At 34.1% G+C, this 23,411-nt stretch overlaps 1 protein-coding gene and 1 pseudogene across 6 annotated transcripts in view; both read right to left on the bottom strand.

Annotated features, from left to right (window-relative positions):
* Gapvd1 (GTPase activating protein and VPS9 domains 1) overlaps positions 1-23,411 on the bottom strand; it is a 259,607-nt gene that overhangs the window by 52,912 nt on the left and 183,284 nt on the right. For all 6 annotated transcript variants that reach the window (XR_010881386.1, XM_067275441.1, XM_067275443.1 and 3 more), the window contains exon 14: positions 15,000-15,631. Coding sequence is in view for 5 of the 6 variants with exons in the window: in XM_067275441.1 (XP_067131542.1) it covers positions 15,000-15,631 (632 nt within the window). In the remaining variant the exon portion in view is untranslated. The remainder of the gene's footprint in view (positions 1-14,999; positions 15,632-23,411) is intronic.
* LOC136979377 (uncharacterized) lies at positions 11,188-12,011 on the bottom strand (annotated as a pseudogene).

Genomic DNA, 23,411 nt, shown 5'->3' with positions numbered 1-23,411 from the left:
AGGAACAGCGATGTAGTCATTGTTCGAAGGCACACATGTATAAAGATTGCACACACAGGCATCGAACACCAACATTCACAAATTGCAAGAGGACAAATGTAGATCTCCCTGATAACAAGTAAAGACAAATTAACCATAACGCATTCAGTGGACAATGTCAGATACTGCAGAAACTAAAGGAGAAAGCTATAATAACCACCAACTATGGCCTGTAATACCAAGACAACATAACTCAGAGTAATAATATAATGACCCCAATTCTATATACAGTAACAAAACAGGAAACCTCTTTAATATTCTGTAGATAAACACAAAAGTGCAAGGCAACATGTTTTATGTTTATGAAAACAGCGAACGACATCAACACTGATATTATTAATATTCAGGAGCCTTTCACAGTAAATAACAACATTGTCAGGTTTGGCTACTGGCAGATAATAAACAAAAACACAGACGGAAAACCAAAAAGTGGTAACATTATAAGAAATAAAGGCATTGACATTTCAAAAATCTCTGACTTATGTACAAACTGTATCATGACAACTATCCTGCATTGGGAGAACCCCCTTTATATCATCAGCACCTATCTACCACCTGATGATGACGATGACTGATGATGATGCTTGCCAGCTGTATTAACGAGCTGGCAAACATCATCAAAAAGATCGATTATAAAAACTTGATTATTACGGGCGATCTGAATGCAAAATCACCAGTATGGTATCATGAGCAAGAGGACAAAAGAGGAAGGCTTGTGGAAAATATGATAAATGAATACAATTTGATGTGTGTTGTCATATTAACAGAGGTTAATATGACAACACACCCAACATTTCACACACCGTACACTAATGGTTGGACCGATGTGTGCCTGGTTTCATCGGACTTAATGCATCACATAGAAAATTGATAGACGATGCTAACACCTTTGGCAGCGATCACCAGTATATAAAAACACAGCTAAGAGACCTTAATATTCAAAACAACAATACAAACTCATACCAAAAAAAGAACTAACTGAAACCTATTTAGGAGAATTTTTAAAAATAACTGGAGTAACTACAACTTCCCACAGATAAGGACCCAAGAAGACGTAGATCACTATGTAAACCACGTTACTGAAGCACTTAAAAATGCTGCCAATAATTCTACCACAGAAAAAAAGGTCAAAAAAGAACAACACACACTGGTGGACAGAGGAACTTACCACAAATAAAGAAATTAACAAGATTTGGGAAAAACTTCACAAAGAAACAGATGAGGAAGAAGCTAAAAGGCTAAAACATGAATATAGCCAGATGCTGAAGAAATACAAAAAACACAAACAAAGCAAGAACAGATTCATGGAGAAAATTCTGTTCAAAAAAAAAAAAATAATAAAAAAGGACCCTAGAATACTCCTTACCAAATTATATATAACAAATACAAGAAAGAAGACCAAAGCTACAATCTGAGTGAGAACATAAACATCATCTTTGAAACACATGTAATAGAGGATGACCCTGGTGATGATTTACCCGAACATAAGCAAATATGCACAGAAAGTGTGCAAGAAATAAATACCAACAATGACAACACATTCTCTTTCTGGGAGGTACAAATGGCTATTAAAAAATTGGTAACTAAAAAAGCACCAGGGCTGGACAGGATAACTCCAGAAATGGTCAAAGAGGCATTCAAGGAAATTCTCATCTCCTTCATTCATTTATTAAATGAATGCCTGAGGGTTGGCTACTTTCTCATGGCCTGGAAGGCAGGAATTATTATACTGATCCCAAAGGTCAATAGCCCAGAGATACCTGAGGATTACAGGCCAATAACTCTGCTGCCAGTCATATTGGATAGCCTCTTGGTCAAGAGAATAAATTGGCATCTCCACAGCATGAACAATCAGCACCAAAATCAATTTGGGTTTCGTCCAGGAAGCTCCACTACTGATGCACTGCTTGCCACAAAAGAATTTATAGAAAGGGCACAGGCAAAAAACAAACACATTACTATGGCGCGCATTGATTACCGTGAGGCTTTTCACCACATATGGTGGCCAAGCATTTTTCATCGCCTGAAAGACACCAACTGCCCAAATAACTTCTTCGTTCTGCTACAGAGTTATTTTACTGAGAAACAGGCTATCCTGACTACAAACAACCTAACAGTCAGCACGCCATTAAGTAGAAGATGCCCACAAGGATCCTGCTGTGGGCTGAGCCTTTGGAACCTGGCTTTTGATGACTTACTTTACTCTTTCCCACACAATGAAGATATAAGGCTACAAGCATATGCAGATGACCTCCTGCTTTTGGTTGCCCATAAAACTGCAACTGTTTGACAGATATTACAAATGACTGAACAAAATCAGCAAGTGGAGCAAGACCCACAAACTACCTATTAATTATGAAAAATGCAGAGGACTGGTGCTCACTAGGAAGAATAAATGAAGTTGTCTTCAATGCGTGCCAAGCATTTTCATCAATATTAACAAAATAAAGGTGGTCTGGGAAGTGAAATATTTAGGATTACACTGCGACGAATGCCTAAACTGGTATCATCATGTGGATGTGCTCCAAAAGAACATTAAAAGGAAAAGTAACATTTTTATGTGGATCACTGGTAAGCACTGGGGTATAAACCCCAAAAATTGTTGTCTTATTTACAAGTCAGCAATTGAACTGGCCATCCTGTATGCAATACCAGTTTGGGACAAAGTGCTCAACAACACTCATGTCCAATGGAAACTCCTCTCATTCCAGAAGAGCTTTGCTATCAAAATCTGTAAGTCCTACAGATTGACAGTAACAAATGCACTTCTTGTAATGGCAAAAATGACTCAGATTCACATACAGGGCAAGGATATAGCTTGGCGCTGGTCCTTAATCAAAACAGACTTCAGAAACTGGATAGAAGAAATTATTAAGATTTATATCACCAACAACAAGCTTCCTGAAGGCTATCAAGAACTGATTAACAAAATCAAGACCTTTGGACTGGACAGGAACTTAACGAACAACGAATTTCAACACCACCCATCAAAAGTAAATAATTATGAGGTGAACAGAGACTTTATTGAAACCACTAATGCACATATAAACTGGTTTGCTTACACCAACGGCTCCAAGAGCAGTACCTGTACAGGATCAGGGATTGTCTTACAGAACAGGGAAAGATATAAAACCTACCAAGCCCACATCAGGTTGATGGACCACTGTACAGTGGTACAGGTTGAACTATGGGCCATTCACAGAGCTCTTCATCACATCCAAAGCAATAGTAACTACTACAAAGAAAACATTAGTATATTTATGGACAGTAAGGTTGCTCTTAACATTCTAAATCACCAAAGGTACCACTCACTCCTAGCTGCAAAAGTTATAAAGACAGCACAAACTCTGGGTTAAAAGCTACCATATAAGCTACTCTGTAATTTATGGTTCAACTGGATCCCAACTCATAAGGGTCATGAGGGCAATGAGTTAGGCAACAAACTTGCCAAATTGGCATGTACTTTGCTTTCTAATCATACCTACTCTAGACTCTCCGCAACCACATTAAAACAACAACTTACCCAAATAGTTACTGAACAGTGGCAAAAGGAGTGGGACAGAGCAGTCACTGGGAGACACTGCCATAGCTTCATTCCTTCAATCAGTTATCTTAAAAGTATTAAGTACTTCAGCCAGGATGCTGAAGTTATGCAGTGCCTCACAGAGCATGGGAACTTTGCTTCCTATTTACACCGTTTTGGCAAAGAAATCAAAAACAAGCGTGACTGTGATGGGGAAAATGATGATGCCATATACTTCATGTTCACCTCCAATAAATTTGAAGACCACCAAAATGAACTTTTCCAAGAATGTCTTTGGGCTGGGCTAAACTAACCCCAACCCTGCAGACTTATTTAAAAATAAACACTTATGGACTAAACTCACAGACTTCATTCACAAAATGAATAAACTGAAGAAAACAATTGGTACCAGCCAGCAAGACACAAACACAACATAGCCAACAGATCATCTGCATGTAATTGTGTTACTTATGGCACCAATCTGTTTTCCATACATATAACTGTTGTTTATCCCTATCATTTGTGTATACATAGTGGACTTGGTGGCTGGCTGTATTTTATTATTGGATCAAGTTTTTAATGTATATATTACCATGATCATGTTTTGTCCATACTTAAATTTGTTTTTTGTTAACTTTTTGTCTACTCCTGAGCATATCCACTGCTACAATCTTTGCAGCATATGATAATTATGTAATACTACCATATAAGCTACTCTGTACCTGTTTATTTTTATGTAATCACTAATCAGTATTGTACCAATTATTGTGTATTATGTATGGGTAATTCCCTACATTATTCATGTACTAAAGTGTCACTACTACTGTACAACTATTTATTAGTTTTTACCATTGTATACTGTATATTCAATGTTTCTCACACCATTTCTGTATTTTGTAAAGCTTTGTACATTTATGTATTTTTACCTTTATTCTGTTTGTATTTGTATTTTCATTGTTTATGTAGATCACAATGCAGGTACCCAGGATTTCCACACTCACCCACAATCTTGCCTATCTACTATCCCTCCCTAAACACTATCTCTTCCTCTTCACAACTACCATTTCCATAGAGATAAAGTCAGTTTGTAAACAGACAACCTCTCTACTCCTTTTTAAATAAATAAATATCTTCCCCTCCCCCTTTTCTCTTCCTATGTCACCTTCCCTCTGCACACATGTATGGCAATCACCCGTTGTTTCAGCAGCTGGGGGTTAGTTTTCCTGACAATGCCAATTCAACACAGATGAAAACATTAGCACAAATTAAAAAACTTGGTGAGTTATAGTTTTTTTAGTAGTTTTATTTCAAGTATACCCAGTTTTGAGTAATAGTGGTAAAATTTTAATTTAAGAAATACTAAAAGTTGTTAAAAATATTTGTTTTTATTATGTATTTATGTTGAAATTTTACTGCCTGATTTTCTGGTTTGTGTTTTAATTATTATATTACATACATTTCTCAGATGTTATTACAATTACCTGTAATTTCCCAAATGCTTCTTTCTAAATTTTATACATTTTATTTACCAAAATGTTGAAATATAAACTTTCAAGTAAGTTCACAGCAATGAAAGTATTCATTATGGCAACTGACTAAAATGCAGGATGGCCATAATTAAAATTTCTGTGATCAGAGCACTCCGTACTGTGAAAGCTTGGACTTGACGAAATTTCTGAGGGGAAAAATTTTCATCTTTCTTAAGTTAAATTGGTTCAAATCCTAGCAAGAAAATTTTCAATTTAATTACTACAGGATGATCACATCTTTCACCCTGGAGTCACTTCTTTTCCCACTACAAATATTCACCATTGGTCGAAAATAGTAACACAGCTTAAAGAGGGCATTGAAATCAAGGGGAAGGACTCCCAAAATAAAAGGGTAGAATCAAGGACGAGAGAATCATTGGGGCCCAAGAGTTCACCAATCCTCCTTTTCATGTGAATGTAGTTTAACTGTGTTCTATCACTGATCTCTTAGACTGCTATTCACCATAAATGCCTTTTTTGCAACAAACATTTGACAGTGAACTGTATCATCAAGGAGCCTAACTCTACCAAACCTAGCTGAAACTTCTTCACTACATCATCAGGACGTTTTGCGACCTCAAGACTTTGATCAGTCCTTGATCAAAGTCTTGAGATAATGAACTCGTTCGCTAGCACTTTCAGTGGTATACAACTACCGCCTTCAGGCGATCTATCGAATACAACAGTTTTCGAACGCTAATCCGACAGTTTCACAAATTTCAGATTTTCGAAATTATCAAACAAAATTTCCAACACTTTAACAGATTTTCCATTTTCGAATGTTATTTAAAAATCCTTTTGTGCGCCATAGCGCGTGGAAGGGAAATAGATTTTAAATAAGCATGTCGTAGGAAAAATAAAGCCGTAAAAGTGCCCAGAACATGCATGAAATATAAGCTATGTCAAAAAGACATCTGACTTGTGAGTAGCAAAGAGTTCAACATCGTGGGTTGAGTTGTTTAAAAGCTGTTACCCAAATTTGTGGTAATTCGAGAGTTGGGGAGTTTCACGGTTCAGTAGCAGAAATATAGAGACTCTCCCAAATAAATAGCTCTTTATGTTCATTGCAGCATTTCGGTAATTTTGTTTTACTCCAGAGAGGCTGGTAATTGTGGTCGAGCATTTTCTTTGCTAACTCTGTAACTGGCCTGCCATTTTTGATGTCTTCTTGATGTTCGAGGACACGTGAACTTAACCTTCTGGCTGTGGTCCCTACGTAACTGGTTTCTTCACCTGACGGTATATGTTTTAGCAGGACTTGGTAGATTCCAGATTTTTCATTCCACTGGTACTTATCCCTATCGTTACATTGTAGTCTTCTTACACTTGGTGGCAATTATTCTTAGGTTTTCTTCATTAGAAAGAAAGTAGTATTATTCTTATCAATTATTCTTAGGTTTTCTTCATTAGAAAGAAAACCTAAGAATAATTGCCACCAAGTGTAAGAAGACTACAATGTAACGATAGGGATAAGTACCAGTGGAATGAAAAATCTGGAATCTACCAAGTCCTGCTAAAACATATACCGTCAGGTGAAGAAACCAGTTACGTAGGGACCACAGCCAGAAGGTTAAGTTCACGTGTCCTCGAACATCAAGAAGACATCAAAAATGGCAGGCCAGTTACAGAGTTAGCAAAGAAAGTGCTCGACCACAATTACCAGCCTCTCTGGAGTAAAACAAAATTACCGAAATGCTGCAATGAACATAAAGAGCTATTTATTTGGGAGAGTCTCTATATTTCTGCTACTGAACCGTGAAACTCCCCAACCCTCGAATTACCACAAATTTGGGTAACAGCTTTTAAACAACTCAACCCACGATGTTGAACTCTTTGCTACTCACAAGTCAGATGTCTTTTTGACATAGCTTATATTTCATGCATGTTCTGGGCACTTTTACGGCTTTATTTTTCCTACGACATGCTTATTTAAAATCTATTTCCCTTCCACGCGCTATGGCGCACAAAAGGATTTTTAAATAACATTCGAAAACGGAAAATCTGTTAAAGTGTTGGAAATTTTGTTTGATAATTTCGAAAATCTGAAATTTGTGAAACTGTCGGATTAGCGTTCGAAAACTGTTGTATTCGATAGACCGCCTGAAGACGGTAGTTGTATACTACTGAAAGTTCTAGCAGACGAGTTCATTCTCTCAAGACTCCACTCCTGTAATGCCACAACATGTAAGTGTTATAATCATACTTCTCTTGTTCTCTTCTCTTCTTGTTTGAACTTTCTCACACCTTTAAATATACACTGAGAATGATGGATTTCTACAACATTGTTTTGTTTAAGTTAATTGCCTTTTGCAATCGATTACTGGTTTCTTGAAAACTTTACCTCTTGTTTTTCTTTAAATCTCCGACTTTCTCCGCTTCACTTCAGCTTCAAGTGTGTCAATATTTTTCTCTCCTGTTCAAGTATCTCTTTCTTTTCTTTCCCCATTGTTCTTGTTCTTTCTGTCTTTCCTCTCTTTTCAAGTTATTTTGCATCTCCAAGAAGGCTATGTAACTAGCATATGCATTATGGGCTAAGTCAAGTAATTTTATTGTAATTGGCATCAAAAAGGCATTATTGTTGTAAATACAAAGCCCGTCATTTACTACCAACAATGAATTCATCACTCATTCTGAAACTGCTGGTCTGTCTTCTGTCAGAACCCATGTAAAAATGGAGAAACTGCTTACAACATTGGTATTGACATGGGAAAGAGCCAACAACGTTTTGACTATGTTAGACATAATTTGGTATTTTGACATCCTAGCAGAATTTTGCAACCCAAAAAAGTGTTTCCATTAATAGTCAATTCAATTAGCATCCCATAATTCTATTAGCATCCAATAACTCTACACCTTATATACTCTACCAGCAATATTTTAATTAAAACAAACATTTTTGATCCTGTTCAGAGGTCTTGCTCAGATTAGAAACATAAATTACTGTGAGGCTCTGGAAGATGGCTGCAACAACATTAAAAATATGGAAAAAATTTTTCGTTTTCTTGTAAAAAACTCCTTTTTTTAAAGAAAACAAAAAAATATTTATAAAACTGCTTAAGCAAAAGGTAGAAACTTCATGCCCATATAAGGACATGTTTGATAGAATTATAAGAAAAGAGAGTACTTCTCATATTTTAACAATAGATTTATGTAAGTCCTAAGATCAACCATCTTTGATGAGGATCGAATTGACAGATGATTTTGACTCATCCCACGATCTAGGTTCCAATCTTATTACACCTAGTAACAAGTGACAACCAATTGGAAAGCAGAGATGAGTTAAGACAACCAATTGAAGTGGTCAATCTAAAATCTGAAAAAGTTATAAAAATCGGAATTTCAAGGATACGGGCACTTCTCAACCGGTTATTCTATTGTGCGAATTCCTCGTTGGAAAAAGAATACCCAGCATCACTGACTCTACCTCAGACTCCTCATCTCTCTCTCGTTATGGATTGCTGCCCAAGAAAGCCCCAGGGCCATTACTCTCCAAAAGGATTTTGGAGATTTGTACCTGCAGGACCCTTGTTCTCCACAAAAAGGGAAATGATCCAGAAGGCTTGATTCCTTTCACCAACAAAAGACTTTGTAGTTGTAAAAATCTTTTGTACAATAAACTGGGATGAAATTTATGTAACTATAGAGTTGTCTCTGTCATTTTTTCAGTCCACTTATTAAGTGGACTGAAAAAATTAAATATGAAAATAGTTAGGCTGAGTTTATACTCCAGAAAAGTTACCAGTAAGACTGCATTAAGCCAGATCGGGCCTGCAAAAGTTTTCATGTGCCCCATATGGAGTACCCACTGCTATACGGCAAAGGAAATGGAAGAGTAACATAACTACCAGAATGCGTCTCCATATAACATGCCAAATTTCAAACGCCATTTATTTCAAGATACATTTTTTGATTTGTTAAAAAAACTTGTAATTAAAGATTTTCTTTTATTTAAGTCATGCTGTAGTTTCTACACATGAAGAGATAAACTCTTGTTTATCTCTTCATGTGTAGTGTGATGAAGAGGAGATAAACTCTTGTTTATCTCCTCTTCATCACACTGAATTTTTTTTGCACCCTCCAATAGCCCTTGGGCAAGACATATCTCTTTTAATGTTGTTTTTCTCAACAGCGTTTCGTATTCTATTAGCAGCTTCTTTGAACATTTTAGACCTTGTTTTCCTTCAGCTAAGCTTCAAGAGTGTCAATTTTCTCTCTTCTGTTTGAATGCTTTTATTTTATCTTCTTCTTTTCTCTTCCTTCCTTCTTGTTCTATTTTTTTTTTTCTTCTTGCTTTTCTATTTCTTTCAGTTTACTTTGCTTGTCCAAAAAAGCCTTGTAAGTAGCATATTCATTGTGGGACAACCCAAGTAACTTCTTTGTCATTGGTGCCAAAAAGGCGTTATTGTTGTATATACAGAGTCCATCTTTTACTATCAACAATGAATTTATCATTCGTTTTGATTTAGAGGCTCTGTCTTCTTTCAGAACCTATCTAGAAATAGTGAACCCTCTTTCAACATCTGCATTGCCATGACTGATAGCCAATAATCCCTTTGACTACTTTAGTGACAGTTGGGTATCTTGACATCCCAGCAGAATTCTTCAAGTCAAATAAGTGCTTATAATTGTGTAATTTTAAAGCAAATAACTTCTAAAAAATTCAAATTTGACCCAGAAATAATTTAATTTTTTCCATTGATATTTTTAATCATTTTATATAGTTCTATGACACCAGGTTCCATATAATTCATATAATTTTTGTATTTTTTTAATTTTATGAATGTAAAAATGCAAAGAAACCGTAATATATAAATTAAAAAATTTTCATTTTAATAACACTGAAGCGAGCAAATCGTCGCATTGTCAAAACAGCTGCAATGACTTATTTGAAATGAATTGGGATTGTTCCTGTCATTGAAACCAGTAGAAAAAAATAGAATGTATAGCATTGTGGTAAAGGTTAAATATTCTACATTGTTATTTTATTAAATCATAATTGTTGCACATAACAATCATGAGAGTACAGCACTCTCATGCTGCAAGAAAATTTACTGCAGGTGGTGATAAGGTATTGGTTTTTGTAAAATTTCTCTGTAAAAAAGGTCATAAGTTTCAAAATTACTGTGGGAATCGCTTCAGAACATATCAGTTGAGGAATATGAGAAGACTCGTAGCTAGACCGAGGTCTACTAGTCTACAATTAATTAACAAACGGTCGGCTTACAAATATACGTTTATTTATAACTAACACGTGTTTGGCAACTTGAGGGCTCGTACGAACTCCTCTGAAAGGCTCCTTTACACTCACGTGTTCTGAGTACAAATATCACACGTACCTTCACTCCCCTTCTCCCTTAACGCGTAACAAAGTTCACACAAGGCTTACATTAACACGGAGGTTACGACGAGAACAATCTACTTATGGTAACTTTGTACTTAAACAATGATGTCCGACCAACAACTATCGCACATGGAGACAAACAAGGTTTTCTGATCTGGCAGTTTGTCCCTAACAACAATTTTCATGCACTCGATGGTTAAGATCTGTCCCAACAAAGAATGCACCAGAGTAAACAATACACTATAAAGTTTAGGTATTAAGGGATCATTGCATTGAAAATGCCCAGTAAACTTTGTGAATATTTAAGCACTAGATATTCTCAAATAGAGTTCAGCTTTGATGTAGAACACTTCAATGACTTTGAAATTATTTTATATGAAAAACTATTCACTAAGTTAGAATTCCTCTGAGCAATGTGCTTTAGACAGATTATTATGAGTCCCTCCCATTATTTGATCAGTCTTTTTGCTGCAAGACCAAACATCAGCCATCTAATTTATGAATACTTCATAAATTCGTTGCATGACAAAAGTTTCTCTTCAATCTCTGAGTATCCATCCCACCTAAAGGGTTACCCGTCAAAAAAGCTGTTTGTTGCTATGATGAGGTCACCACCATCTCCTCTCAACTCTTTCAGGCCTTTCAAAAAGGCATTGTGGATCATATAAATGCTGCAAGTCCATATGCTGATGAGGGCTTTTTTGCGAGTTGTCAGAATTTCCTCATTCATGAAACGTAATACTGTTTTTGTTTGGTCCATCACATCCAATCATCAGAAATTTATCAAAAGGTAGATGTGCATCTTCAATTGTCAGTATTATTTTTGATTTAATTGTTTTGGCATCTGCATGCCCAATAAATGAGGTCTGGAGATGCCTGCAGACAACTTCCTGTTGTTCCTCTCACCAGTATCTCATCAGTATTTGCAGTTCTTTCCTGTCTTCTACATTGCATGTCTCATCATAATAAATGCTATAATATGACAGTTGTGCATCATCTACATTTGATCAAAGAAATATGGGGTCAAAGTTTCAGTGATTAAGTATCTCATTTTTTGCTGTGACAATGAGAATTCTTTTGGAAGACTGTCTACACACATGGCATTGATTGTCTTCTTTATATTATAACATGATACAAATGAATAATTGCTGGTTATCATTTTCATAGTCCATATAAGCTCTGCAGTGTAAGCACCATCTTTTGCACTACAAAGTTGAAGCACTGGTTGTTGCAATAATTGGCATTCCGAACTGGCACCTGAATCTACAACATTGCTCACACTAGCAACATTTTCAGCACTAATACTTTGACATTGAGACAGCCAAGGGGCAGCCGTCAGTCTTAACTTGTTAAGACTTCATTGCATTTATTTATATATGCAATGAAGCATTTGGTTTCTTGTAGCTTGAATGTTGGAGAATTGTTAGGAAACCTTTACTAGATACACTGATGTTGAAAGCACACAACGTGCAGAAAAACTCCAAGTCAGATAACTTATGCCCCAAGATGACAACACGAAACCATTCCAGTCAGTTTTAAGAAGCCAACCCTCCGTAAGCATGCACTTTGCCTTGCTCATAGTTTACTTTAGGTTATAGGTATCTGTCAAAACGAAGGATACTGTTAGAAAGCATAAAACCATGATGCATGCCAAATATATAAAACTAGCGAGTGGGCCGGCGTTGCTCGGGCAAAAGTAACGGTAGCAAAGATTAAGATTATTACATTATAGTCAACCTTACCCGTTTTTACAGAATGCAAGAATTGGGTCCCCCTGTTTCCAGACTAATTAGAGAATTTTTAGATGGGTCTAAAAATATATTCGATTTCCCACAAAAACGAAAAAAACTGCATCTGCGTCTTGCACGTCGCTTTCTCTTAACAATTCCATTGTTACATAACACTTCCATTGTTAAGCCTTATTCCAGTCCCTCTCCCTTGTGGGGAGGATTTCGAAAAATCCCTTCTTAGTGTGCATTCTCGTGACATACCCTAACTGTGTACCAAATTTCAACTTTCAACTCCTAACCGTTTGGGCTCTGCGCTGATTATTATCATCATTATCATCAACTTGTCTCGATTATATATATATAGATTATCTCTACAGAAGTTATTAATACTTAGGATACTAATTTAAAATCTTATACTTTCTGGCACAAGGTTTGCTCAATCTTTAGTTTTAAAGAGTGGTAAAAAGACAAGATTTTAAATGAGTGTCCTACAATGTTTTATTTAATGATAAGAGTAGAAATCAAATTTATTATCACTTAAAAATTATTACTTTTAGTTTTTCTACGATAGTCAAGAACAAGTCACTAATTTTTATAAAAAATAATTTTACACCCATTTTTATAAAAATTTTGTTACTCCAGCTATCACTAATAAATATGTTATTTCAAGTAGTCTGAATTTTTTATGAGTTTTATGCATGTATACAATAATAAATAGTTGTTAATTATACCATAATTTATTCTGTAGTTTTATAAGATATGTATAATAATGCCTGAAGAGAATCACCTCTCTTCAAACTTTATTATACATATCATGAAATGCATATCCTTTTTTTATAATAAAGTCTACATAACAAAAAAACTGTGTTTCTGTATGATAACTTCTCCATAGCAACTCTGTGCTTACTCAAGCATCTAAATAGTGAGAACAATAGACAATCAAGTACTACATTCTAATAGAAAGGATAAACACCAGAAAGAGTTAAAATAAGAAGTAAAACAACTACATAGAAAACCTTCTTACTTGAACCAAGTAACTGGGGTAAATTGTTTCTTAAGTGCAAACATTTTCAACGCCCCTTCTGGGTCCTTCCTCAGTCATTCCAAATCCGTTGCTAGCTGTTCTTCAAAAATTTAAAGAACAGCTAGCAACAGATTTGGAATGCCCAGGGAAGAGCCCAGAAGGGGCATTGAAAACATTTGCACCTAAGAAACAATTTACCCCAGTTATTTGGTTCAAGTAAGAAGGTTTTCTATGTATACAACCCGGTGTATTCAGTAGTTGAATAAAACAACTACAGTGCCTGTGACCGGTGTACTTCTTCTCCAAAGAAATCAGAGGACTTTGCAAATGTTTTCAAACCTAGTCTGGTTCTTCTTCAGGCATAATGGAATTCTGTATTCTAAATTTAAATTTGCCATTGAAATTGACAGTTGTTTTAGAAAAAATTTGTTCTGGAACGTTGTCACGTGTAACCGATGTCGTCATATTGGACCTGCACGATGAGAGTATAGTGCTACTTTAGAGATTTATTGAAAAAGGCCTCCCATGCTGTTGATAACGTGATTTCATCTTTAGAATTAATACAGTGCATATTCCTGTGTGTGTTGAGGAATATGTATATAGCCTCGAGCCATTTGAGGTGTTCTTGGTGGAACTTCGAGGCTATATACATATTCCTCAACACACACAGGAATATGCACTGTATTAATTTTAAAAATGAAATCACGTTATCAACAGCATGGGAGGCCTTCTTCAATAAATCTGTAAAGTAGCACTATACTTTCATCGTGCAGGTCCAATATGACGACATCGGTTACACGTGACAACGTTCCAGAACAAAGTTTTTCTAAAACAACGATCAATTTCAATGGCAAATTTAAATTTAGAATACAGAATTCCATTACGCCTGAAGAACCAGACTAGGTTCGAAAACATTTGCAAAGTCCTCTGATTTCCTTGGAGAAGAAGCACACCAATCACAGGCACTGTAGTTGTTTTACTTATTACATTCTATATTTTGTAATAAAAATACAGGAAATCCTCATTAGTTTGAAACTGAAGAGATAAAATAATTGTGACTTTGAATATCAAATTATCTGAGATTTACATATTTATGCATACAATATGTCAAATTCCATGTAACTGATGTAATTTATTAAGGAAATGGAATACAGTGACATATATAGAATGCTATTTTCATTAATCAATAATTAATTATCTGCAGGTAACAGTATGTGTCTGGTTTGAACTTCACAGGTTGCCAGATAGGTTTTATAAAAAGTTAAGCAGAATTCCTTGAAATATAACTCAAATTATTTTTAAAGTGGGCTAAAATGTAGTAATTTGTCCAAATGTAGTGGCCTAGAGCCCTACAAATATCCCAATCTTCTACTTGTAGCTAAATCTTGCAATCCTGAAACCCAGTCATATTTTAGAGATAAGGAAAAAGAAGTTCACTCCATAAGTAAGGCGACATACGAAAATGAGTTACTGTAAAAGCCAAGCCATATTGACCAGATTAAAGTTGTTTGTGATCCATTGTTCTCTTATAGTATGGGGACACTTTGATCTAAATGAATGAGTTAACATACACATATCACAGTTCAGAGAGAATTTTCATTTAAATTTTGAAGTAGCCGTATTTTGAACTAAACAAATTCCTTACTGTGTAAATCTGTATATTCCCGGTGGGACAAAAGTACAATTATGAACTAATGGAATTTCAAACTATTCGAGTTCAAATTAATAAGGATTTCTTGTAGATGCAATTTAACACCAACAGAATCAAATTTATGACAGATATTCATAGCAGATTAAATATTTAATTTCATACCTTAGATAATCTACTTGTACTTTTGTCAAAAGATATTGATTTTGGAATTGCTCCCATGGATGATGCTTCTGAGGAGCCATCGTGCCTGCGATTCTGAAAGGAAGTAATGTCTACAGTAGTGGAACTGAGAGACGTTTCTTCGTTTGTCATTGCATTTGAATTCAAAACTGTATTTTTCACACATATATCTGTACTACAAGTACTGCTGCTGGTGCTCGATATGCTAGCAGAACTTAACCTGGAAGTGTCGTGGAAACCCATTCCTCCATTTTCTGCAACATTATCACAGACATTAAGTAAATTATCTTTTTTTATTTCGTTATCTTGGATATGCAAATTTGATGCTGCCATTGTATCGACGTCAAGAATTTCTTTAAATTCAAAATCATCTAGATTACCAGAATTTGTTTTTTTAATTTCGGCAGAAGTAGAATATGATTCTTCGGATGCTAGATTAAGAGTTTTGTTAAGATCAAGAGACAAAATATCGGCGATACTAGTTCTGCGTTTTTCGAGACGATCTCCCGAATCGGCCGAATAAAAAGCAGAACCTTGTAGGGTATCCAACAACGAAATAACAGTCTCTCGACCTTCGTTATCCGGTAATTCGTTAACAGCCAAACTTAATCGACCTAAAAAAAGAAGAAAAAATTACAATTTGAAATTAATGTATCATAATTAAAGAATAAATAAAAATTATTTTATACAGAACCATCAAGATATCACTGCTGTTATTATTACTATAAATATTAATGACATTGTAAAAGAATAAATTAGACAAACATAATTTTGATTTAAAAAACAATGTCTTAATATATATAAAATATTCACAATTTGGAAGAAATAATAATTCCTGTTTTTCTTTCACAACCTCAAAAATTAAAGATTTATTGTTTCTTCTAAATAGTGAATATTTTATATATATTTATTATCCTTGTCCATCTCATTAAAATTTTTTGCAATATTTTAAAAATAATTTTATGTAGCAAAATTGTTCAATAAAAAGATATTTTTGACCAATTTCATAGATCAACTTTAGGTTAAATTCAAGCAACAAATCCTTAAAATCTTTTCATAAATTGGAAGGTGTAACATTAAACAAGACAACAACAATAATAATAAAGTCCAGCACAATCACTTAATTAAATTGACTGACATTTTCGGCATCGTTAAGAGGCCAGCTTCAATTCAAATATCATACATGTATAGAATCTGACATCTGAAATATCAAAATGAAATTTGCAACATACAATCATAGAATGCCTACACATTCTAATATTCAAAAATTGAATTCTGTGATCGAATTCAATGGAAAATGCCAAAAATGTTTGTCAATTTCATTAAATGATTGTGATGGAATTTATTATAATTGTCTTCTTGTCTTCAAACAAAAAATGCTGTTTTCAGAATATAAAAGTTAAAAGTTCCAATAACTGAAAATTCTATGACAAATCTATAGTTAATAAATGATACAAATAACAAAATATTACAAAAACTAATCAATTTACATTTAATCTGGAATCGGTACAATAAGGTCTTTTGAGATTTTTGTTTATGTATGGCTTCTATTGTTCTCATTCTCCTTCTACTTACTTAAAAATGTCAAAATTAAATTATGATAGCTAATATTTAATTATGGTTTGACATTGTTATTATTATTGGAATAATTCAAATTTGTTGAGATTTTTTTCAACTCCACAACACCAAGAACAATTTACTGATTAATCACAAAAATGTTTGAAAATTAAAAACAAAAAATCTAAATGCTTTGTATAACAAACTATATACTGGATACAGAATAAGTTAAAAACCACACATTTATCAATCCAGCAAAAGATTTTTAATACAATAAATATGTTTTCAATTGTTTTAAACAATCTTCCTCAGTTACAGAAAAATAGAACATAAATAATTATGGAATAAATATAAAAATCCTGACGAAGACCTCGGTGGAGGATCGAAAACGTTAGTTTGTGTGTTAACTGTCGTCTTATGTACCGGGAATTTTAAGGTTGAAGAGACTGTATTGGAATAAAAATCAACAGAAAATGCCAATGCGGACTAAATATAAACAAATAAATAATATAAATGAGGCTAAAATAACAAAAGAGAATAAAATACAAGATATAAGATGGACCGTAGCATTATCCGTTAGTATCCTTAATTATTTTAAAATGATCTCCAAGCGGTAGATAATGCGACCGCGTCCCTATGGTTTATACATCCAGTTCTCGTATGCGCCTTGAAGATTTCCGACTTCTCGAGATGTTTCACTGCATGCCTGTTTGTCGTAGTTTTGATAATAGTCACTTGATCCCATTGGACATTAACATCCTGTTGTCTTGCGTATGTTGCTAGCACAGTGCTGTCAAGGTTCTTATCGATAGTGTACCTGTGCTCCTTGAGCCTTTGATTTAAATAGTGCATAGTTGCACCTACATAAACAAGCTTGGAATCAAAACGTTGGTCATGTAAAGGCACCGAATAAACTCCAGTCATTGAATTCCGATCTTCCTTCTTTTTATCATTTCTTAAAAGTTTGTAAACAGTGGGATTACATTGGTATACAATTTAAAGATTATTAGCCTTGGCAATATTTCTAAAATTACAGTAGAGAGTCGGTCATCCGAATCAATTGGGGACTGGGGTTGTTCGGATAACCGATTATGTACGAAAAAATATATTAACCTGTCCGATGTTCAAATTTTTCTCCGTTGCGTATCACTTCGTGTTGAATTTTTGTCGATTTTAAGCCTAACAAAAAGTTTTATAATAATAATCGAGGCTATCGTATCGTTAAAAATTATTTCTTTATTTTGTACAAACAAAATAAATATATTGAAAAATATAAAAACATAAAAATTATACTTTAGAAGTAAATCTAGTATCAAAAACGTTCGATTCGGCACGACACAGTCCGACCGAAAAGCATTCAGATAACTGGGGTTTGGATTTACGACTCTCTACTGTATTAAAAAATAAATTAAACATAAATAAACAAAAGAATTAAATGTAATGGTATGATGTTAAATGCAGACTCACAATCGCCCACATTATTTGACTTTCAACAAACTTCTCCATGTGTATTAATGCTATTTCTAGTGTTATAATCTGTGGTATTATTACACATTTTGTCTTTTCTTGTTATTTTATCTATCTTCATTCTTCATTCGATATGTGAGTAATTGGTCATTACAACAATTGCAAGGTCTAGAATGGTCAAGTCGTGTTCTAGAGAAGAAGAAGGGAAGACAGGAAAAGCAAACTTTTTTTGGTATAGTTTGTTTGTTTGTGGTCTGTAAACACAGAATTGTGAAAGTCAAAGAAGAAGAAATATGAAAGGAATAGTGCCAGAAGATAGCTACATTGATAGTGGTGGTGAGGATTTACAAGGAAAACATAGACAATCCAAACCAATACCAGCAACTACATAATTAACATATGAAGAAAACATTTACTAACACTTTTGTCTATTTAAAATAAATGCACGTAATATGTGTTTGATTTTTATATTAGCCGTTTTTGTTCTGTCATACATACCCGACGATGTCTATTTTAATTAGACAAAAAATGTTAGTAAATGTTTTCTTCATTTATTAATTATATAGTTGCTGGTATTGGTTTGGTTGTCTGTGTTTACATGATCCCAGTTTTGAAAAGTTACTGAACAAGGAGGGCTTAAAGTAGATTGAGAGGCTTTAAGTAGACTGAATTTTAATCCAATTTCACTGGATGTATGTCTCAGATACAACTGACAATATCAGTGTGAACATTAAAATAAAAAACTGAAGTATACTTTGAAAGAATTATTGTAAAATGGTATAGTCAACACATGAACAATTTTGTAAAATTAGTGATGCTCCACAAGTGGAAGCATTGTTACACAAATATGTATTGATTCTCTGTTTATATATAAATACATATACTGTATATATTAGAAATAAGGATTATGTACAATCATTGTTAGTTTATTGAATGATCTTTCATTCCCTCTGAATAAATTTTTGTTAGTCTGGTGAACTACAAATCACAAGCATCTAGAATTGAAGTCCATCTAGTATTTAAGGCAAAGAAGTCATTAGCATTAATTACTATATTTTTGCTTGCAAATAGATGTATGCAGCACTGTTCTATTGAATGGATTATATGTTCAACTGCACAGCTTTTAACAATTATAAGGCTTTTCCAAAATCCTAGACCTTACCTAGTGCTCATTGCATCAAAGACACAGCACCTTGCTTATCAAAGGCAAAGCCAAGATTTTGTTTAGAGGGCCAAATTAGAGCCAATACATCAGAGTTTTGAACTACCAGGGACTAGTCAAATTGTATGGAGTTGTTTCAATGTGATTTTAAAATGATTGTCAGGCTCTCTAGGAAACTATGTTTTCAGTTGTTACTATCTTGGTATTTATTTGTTTTTCTTTCAAAAAGAGAGCAAATGTTTCTCTAGAAAAAAAAAACATTCTTTTTGACATTGAAGTAGTTGGTTCAGTTGCTAAATAAAAAAAACTCAACATAGCCAAAGTTCAGCAAGAAAGGTTTGGCTTCTGCTCTGAGCTTGGGATATTTGGTGGCAATATTGTTATTGCTCCAAAATTCACTGAGGTTTCTATTTTTAAACAATGCTTTAGCTTTGAGATCTACACATGTTTCACTCAGTTCATCTTCTAAGCCAGGTTAACTACCTTCATTATCTATTTTTACATCAAATGGATTAGCAAACCATTCGTGAACATGCATATTCTCCAAGTCTTCGAAATGTGCTTTAAAGTCTGTTAATTTATCAAGATGTTTAATATGTATCTCCAAATCATGGTCAAAAATCTTTTCATTTTCTTTTAGTACTCGCAAGTTTGAAAAATATTTAAAATCAGATCGTGCCAGTGAAGATTTAAACAGCTCCATTTTTACTTGAAAGGCCATTATGATTGTTTGAGCTTGAACAATTCTGAAATTTTTTCCTTGCAAATGCTTCAGTACTATATTAAATTTCGAATAAAGGTCTGCCAAATAGAACCAATGGTTCTATTTGGCAGACCTTTATTCGAAATTTGCACTTTATTTGAAATGCACTGTTTTAACTTGTCACATAGTGATGGATCCACATTCCTAAGAAAACTCTTCAGCTGAGTTGTACAAGTCAACAAGCCTCTGCAAACTATCACCTCTTGACAACCACCTTACCTCAGTGTGCAAGAGTACTTGGTTGAAAGTTTCATCATTTTCTTCACATAACTTTGCAAACAGTCAGGAATTGAAAGGATGAACTTTAATTTTATTTATTGATCTGATGTACACTTTTAGAGTATCATGAAGTTTGCCACTCAGTTTTTTGGCTACAAGATGCTGCCTGTGTAGGACACAGTGAACAGTATGTACAGTACTTTAGGAACCTTTTCCTCCAGAAAGATGAAAAATCCTCTGTAATGGCCTACCATGCAGGTGCACCATCAGTAGCTACTGCAGTAATATTCCCGAAAGGAATGCTGCACTTGTTCAAATAATCTTGCAAACATAAAAAATTGTCTCACCTTTTGAATCCGTTTCAAGATACTTAGCAAATAGAACTTCATCAACAGTGTCATTCAGGGATGGGCTTTGAAACCTAACATAAGCCATGAGAAGATATAAACTTCTGAAAGTTGATTTGTCAAGTTGAATAGCAAACTTACAATGCTGGAGCTCAGAGGTCAAAGTTCTTTCCACATCATCGGCCATTTCCTCAATACATCACTGCACGATATTTGCACTTAATGGTATGTATTTTAAAACTAGTTGGGTCTTTCTTCATAACATTTTCAATTACATCTTTTATAGCTGGTATTATAATCTCTTCATCAATAGTATACAGTTTGCCTTTCTTTGCTATATTAAGAGATATGCTGTAGGATGTCTTCAGTCCTCCTCCTCTATCGACACTAGCAGATGACTTCAAATATGTATTCAAATTTAGCCAAACTCTCAATTTCTCTTTTAGTATTTTGAAATACTCAAAATCTTTGTTTTTCTTATCAGAATGGATCCTTTCCAAGTGGTCTTTCATTTCTGCCAACTTCACAGCATCATTGCTGAAAGTTTTTTCACATAATAAGCACATAAGAATAGTTTCATTAGCAAACGATGACACAAAACCATATTTCAAATACTCCTGTGAATATTGTCTGCATTTCTTCTTAGCATTGGTAGCCGACATTGTGAGTATTAAAATCAGATTTTTAATATGAAAAGCACAATATGTTTGCAGCACAACAAAACAGCAGCAGTAAGAGGCCCGCACGAGCTATAAAGAACTGCCTGTTTATTCTCAGAGTGCAGTGTTGCCACCTTTTGCTAACAATAGATATTTAGAATTGGAAGGAATTATAATTATTCTAAACTATTAAACTGAAGACATTAAGAAATGTATGTGATTTTTTTCATATGAACATAATGATAATTTGATTTTTGGTGAATTTTTAAAATAATATCGCCTGACTGACGTATATTGCCGTCAGACAGTTTACAAAATAAATGTAAAGAAGATGGTGGTAATAAATGGTAAATGATTTTCAATACATTACAATATTTTTTCTGTAAAGGATAAAATATCTACATTTAGATATAACATACTTAGAGTGACAACCCTACTAGAGTGTAACAGTGCAAGGTATGTCTGTGTATAATGAACTACCAGCGTTCATAACATGTTTGCAACACTAATACAGTTGCCAGATGCGTGAAAACAGGGTAACACATGCCTAAAGCTGCATAGGCTAAGGCAAAACTCAAGTTATAACTAGGGTAGTCAGTAGTTGATCATATCCGTATTTTGAATTTTATTGGAATATTCTATTTTTTTCTTAGATAATTTAATTCATCCTCTTTGGTATTAATCGACTCCCTTTTGACCTCCTGTATTAATTGACCCCTTGCAATCAATATCGACCACTTTGGGGACCCATAATCTAGACAATGTTTGAGCAATTGCATTCTTGTTCTGGAGTTCATCCTGCTTATCTTCTAGACTATTTTCATTTCTGAACCTGTCATATCAGCAGGAAATCCTTCCCTTTTCAAAATACTTTGCAATTATTATGGCCGATTGTCATTCCATGCCAACATGCCAAATGTGCTTGATAGACATTCTATATCAGGGATGCTATGCCAACTGCTTCATCCATTTGATTTAATAGAAATTGAAAAAGTTGTCTTCTGTACCTACACTTTAGACATAAAACTATGCTTTGGTCCATAGGCTGAAATTTGAATGTAGTATTCAGGGGAAAGAAAATAACTTCACATTCCTCAATGTGATGCCATCTGTTTTGTGAGCGAAGCAAAGATCCAGAAACAGAAGATTTTCCTATTCTATTAATGAGAGTTATCCTTTAAAACTTATTAAAAAGTTTTTAACAATAACTCTTATCAATAGTTCAGTTACCAAAAAAAATCTTGCTTAGTCAAATATTGAAACTCTTATAAAATCAACAAGACAGTGAAAAAGTTTCATTAACTGCCAAAAGGCAGAAAAATGGCTGAAGTTTTTTCGAGAAAGACTGAGTACAAGGAAAATTTTAAACATTAGACATGTAAGTAAATATTTGATATATACTGTAAAAACTAAAAATTTTCTGGTAAATAATAAAATCAATTATGTCAATAGGTGCCATACTGATGGAGGAGGAACTACAACTCCCAAAATGTGGTTACGGGAGGAAAAAGGCAAGTGTTAAAAATGGAATAATGTTACACACAGAAATCAACAGATAACACAATGTATTTCCAAAAGAGTCAGACTAAACTGACAACTTTACACTGACATAACCAAATAGCAAACATAATACATCAAAACAAAACTACTATATCCCCAGGAATCATATTATAAATACATGCCTTGTGCAGTCATAGAAAATATATAAAAATGTACTATGACGGTGCATAATCACAGACAAAACAATCCATCACAACAGACCACACATCACATTTACTGAAAACAAAATCACAGACACCATACACTAGCTGACCCAGGAGAGGATCTACATAGGGACTAATAGGGCTTAAGTCCTGGGCCCCCAAAAATTGAATTATCATCATAAATTTTTAATGCTTTGTCATTAACAATGAAACTTATTGTATAGTAAAAAAAAAAAGTCAATATTAATAATAATACAGTAGAGCGTCGTTTATCCAAATCAATTGGGAACGGGTTGTTCGGATAAATGATTTTTCGGATAACCGATTACGTACGAAAAAATATATTAACCTATCTGATGTTAAAATTTTTCTCCATTGCATGTTGCTACGTGTTGAATTTTCTTTGAAGTTAAGCCTAACAAAATTTTTTAAAATAATAATCGTGGCTATTGTATCCTTCAAAATTATTTTTTTATTTATACAAACAAAATAAATATATTGAAAAATATAAAAACAA

This window comes from Centruroides vittatus, unplaced genomic scaffold, assembly GCF_030686945.1.
Source record: "Centruroides vittatus isolate TY-2023 unplaced genomic scaffold, ASM3068694v2 contig_620, whole genome shotgun sequence".
In the NCBI taxonomy this organism is placed as follows: Eukaryota; Metazoa; Arthropoda; class Arachnida; order Scorpiones; family Buthidae; genus Centruroides; species Centruroides vittatus.
The sequence above is the reverse complement of the archived record's forward strand: the minus strand, read 5'-3'. Positions and strand labels throughout refer to the sequence as shown.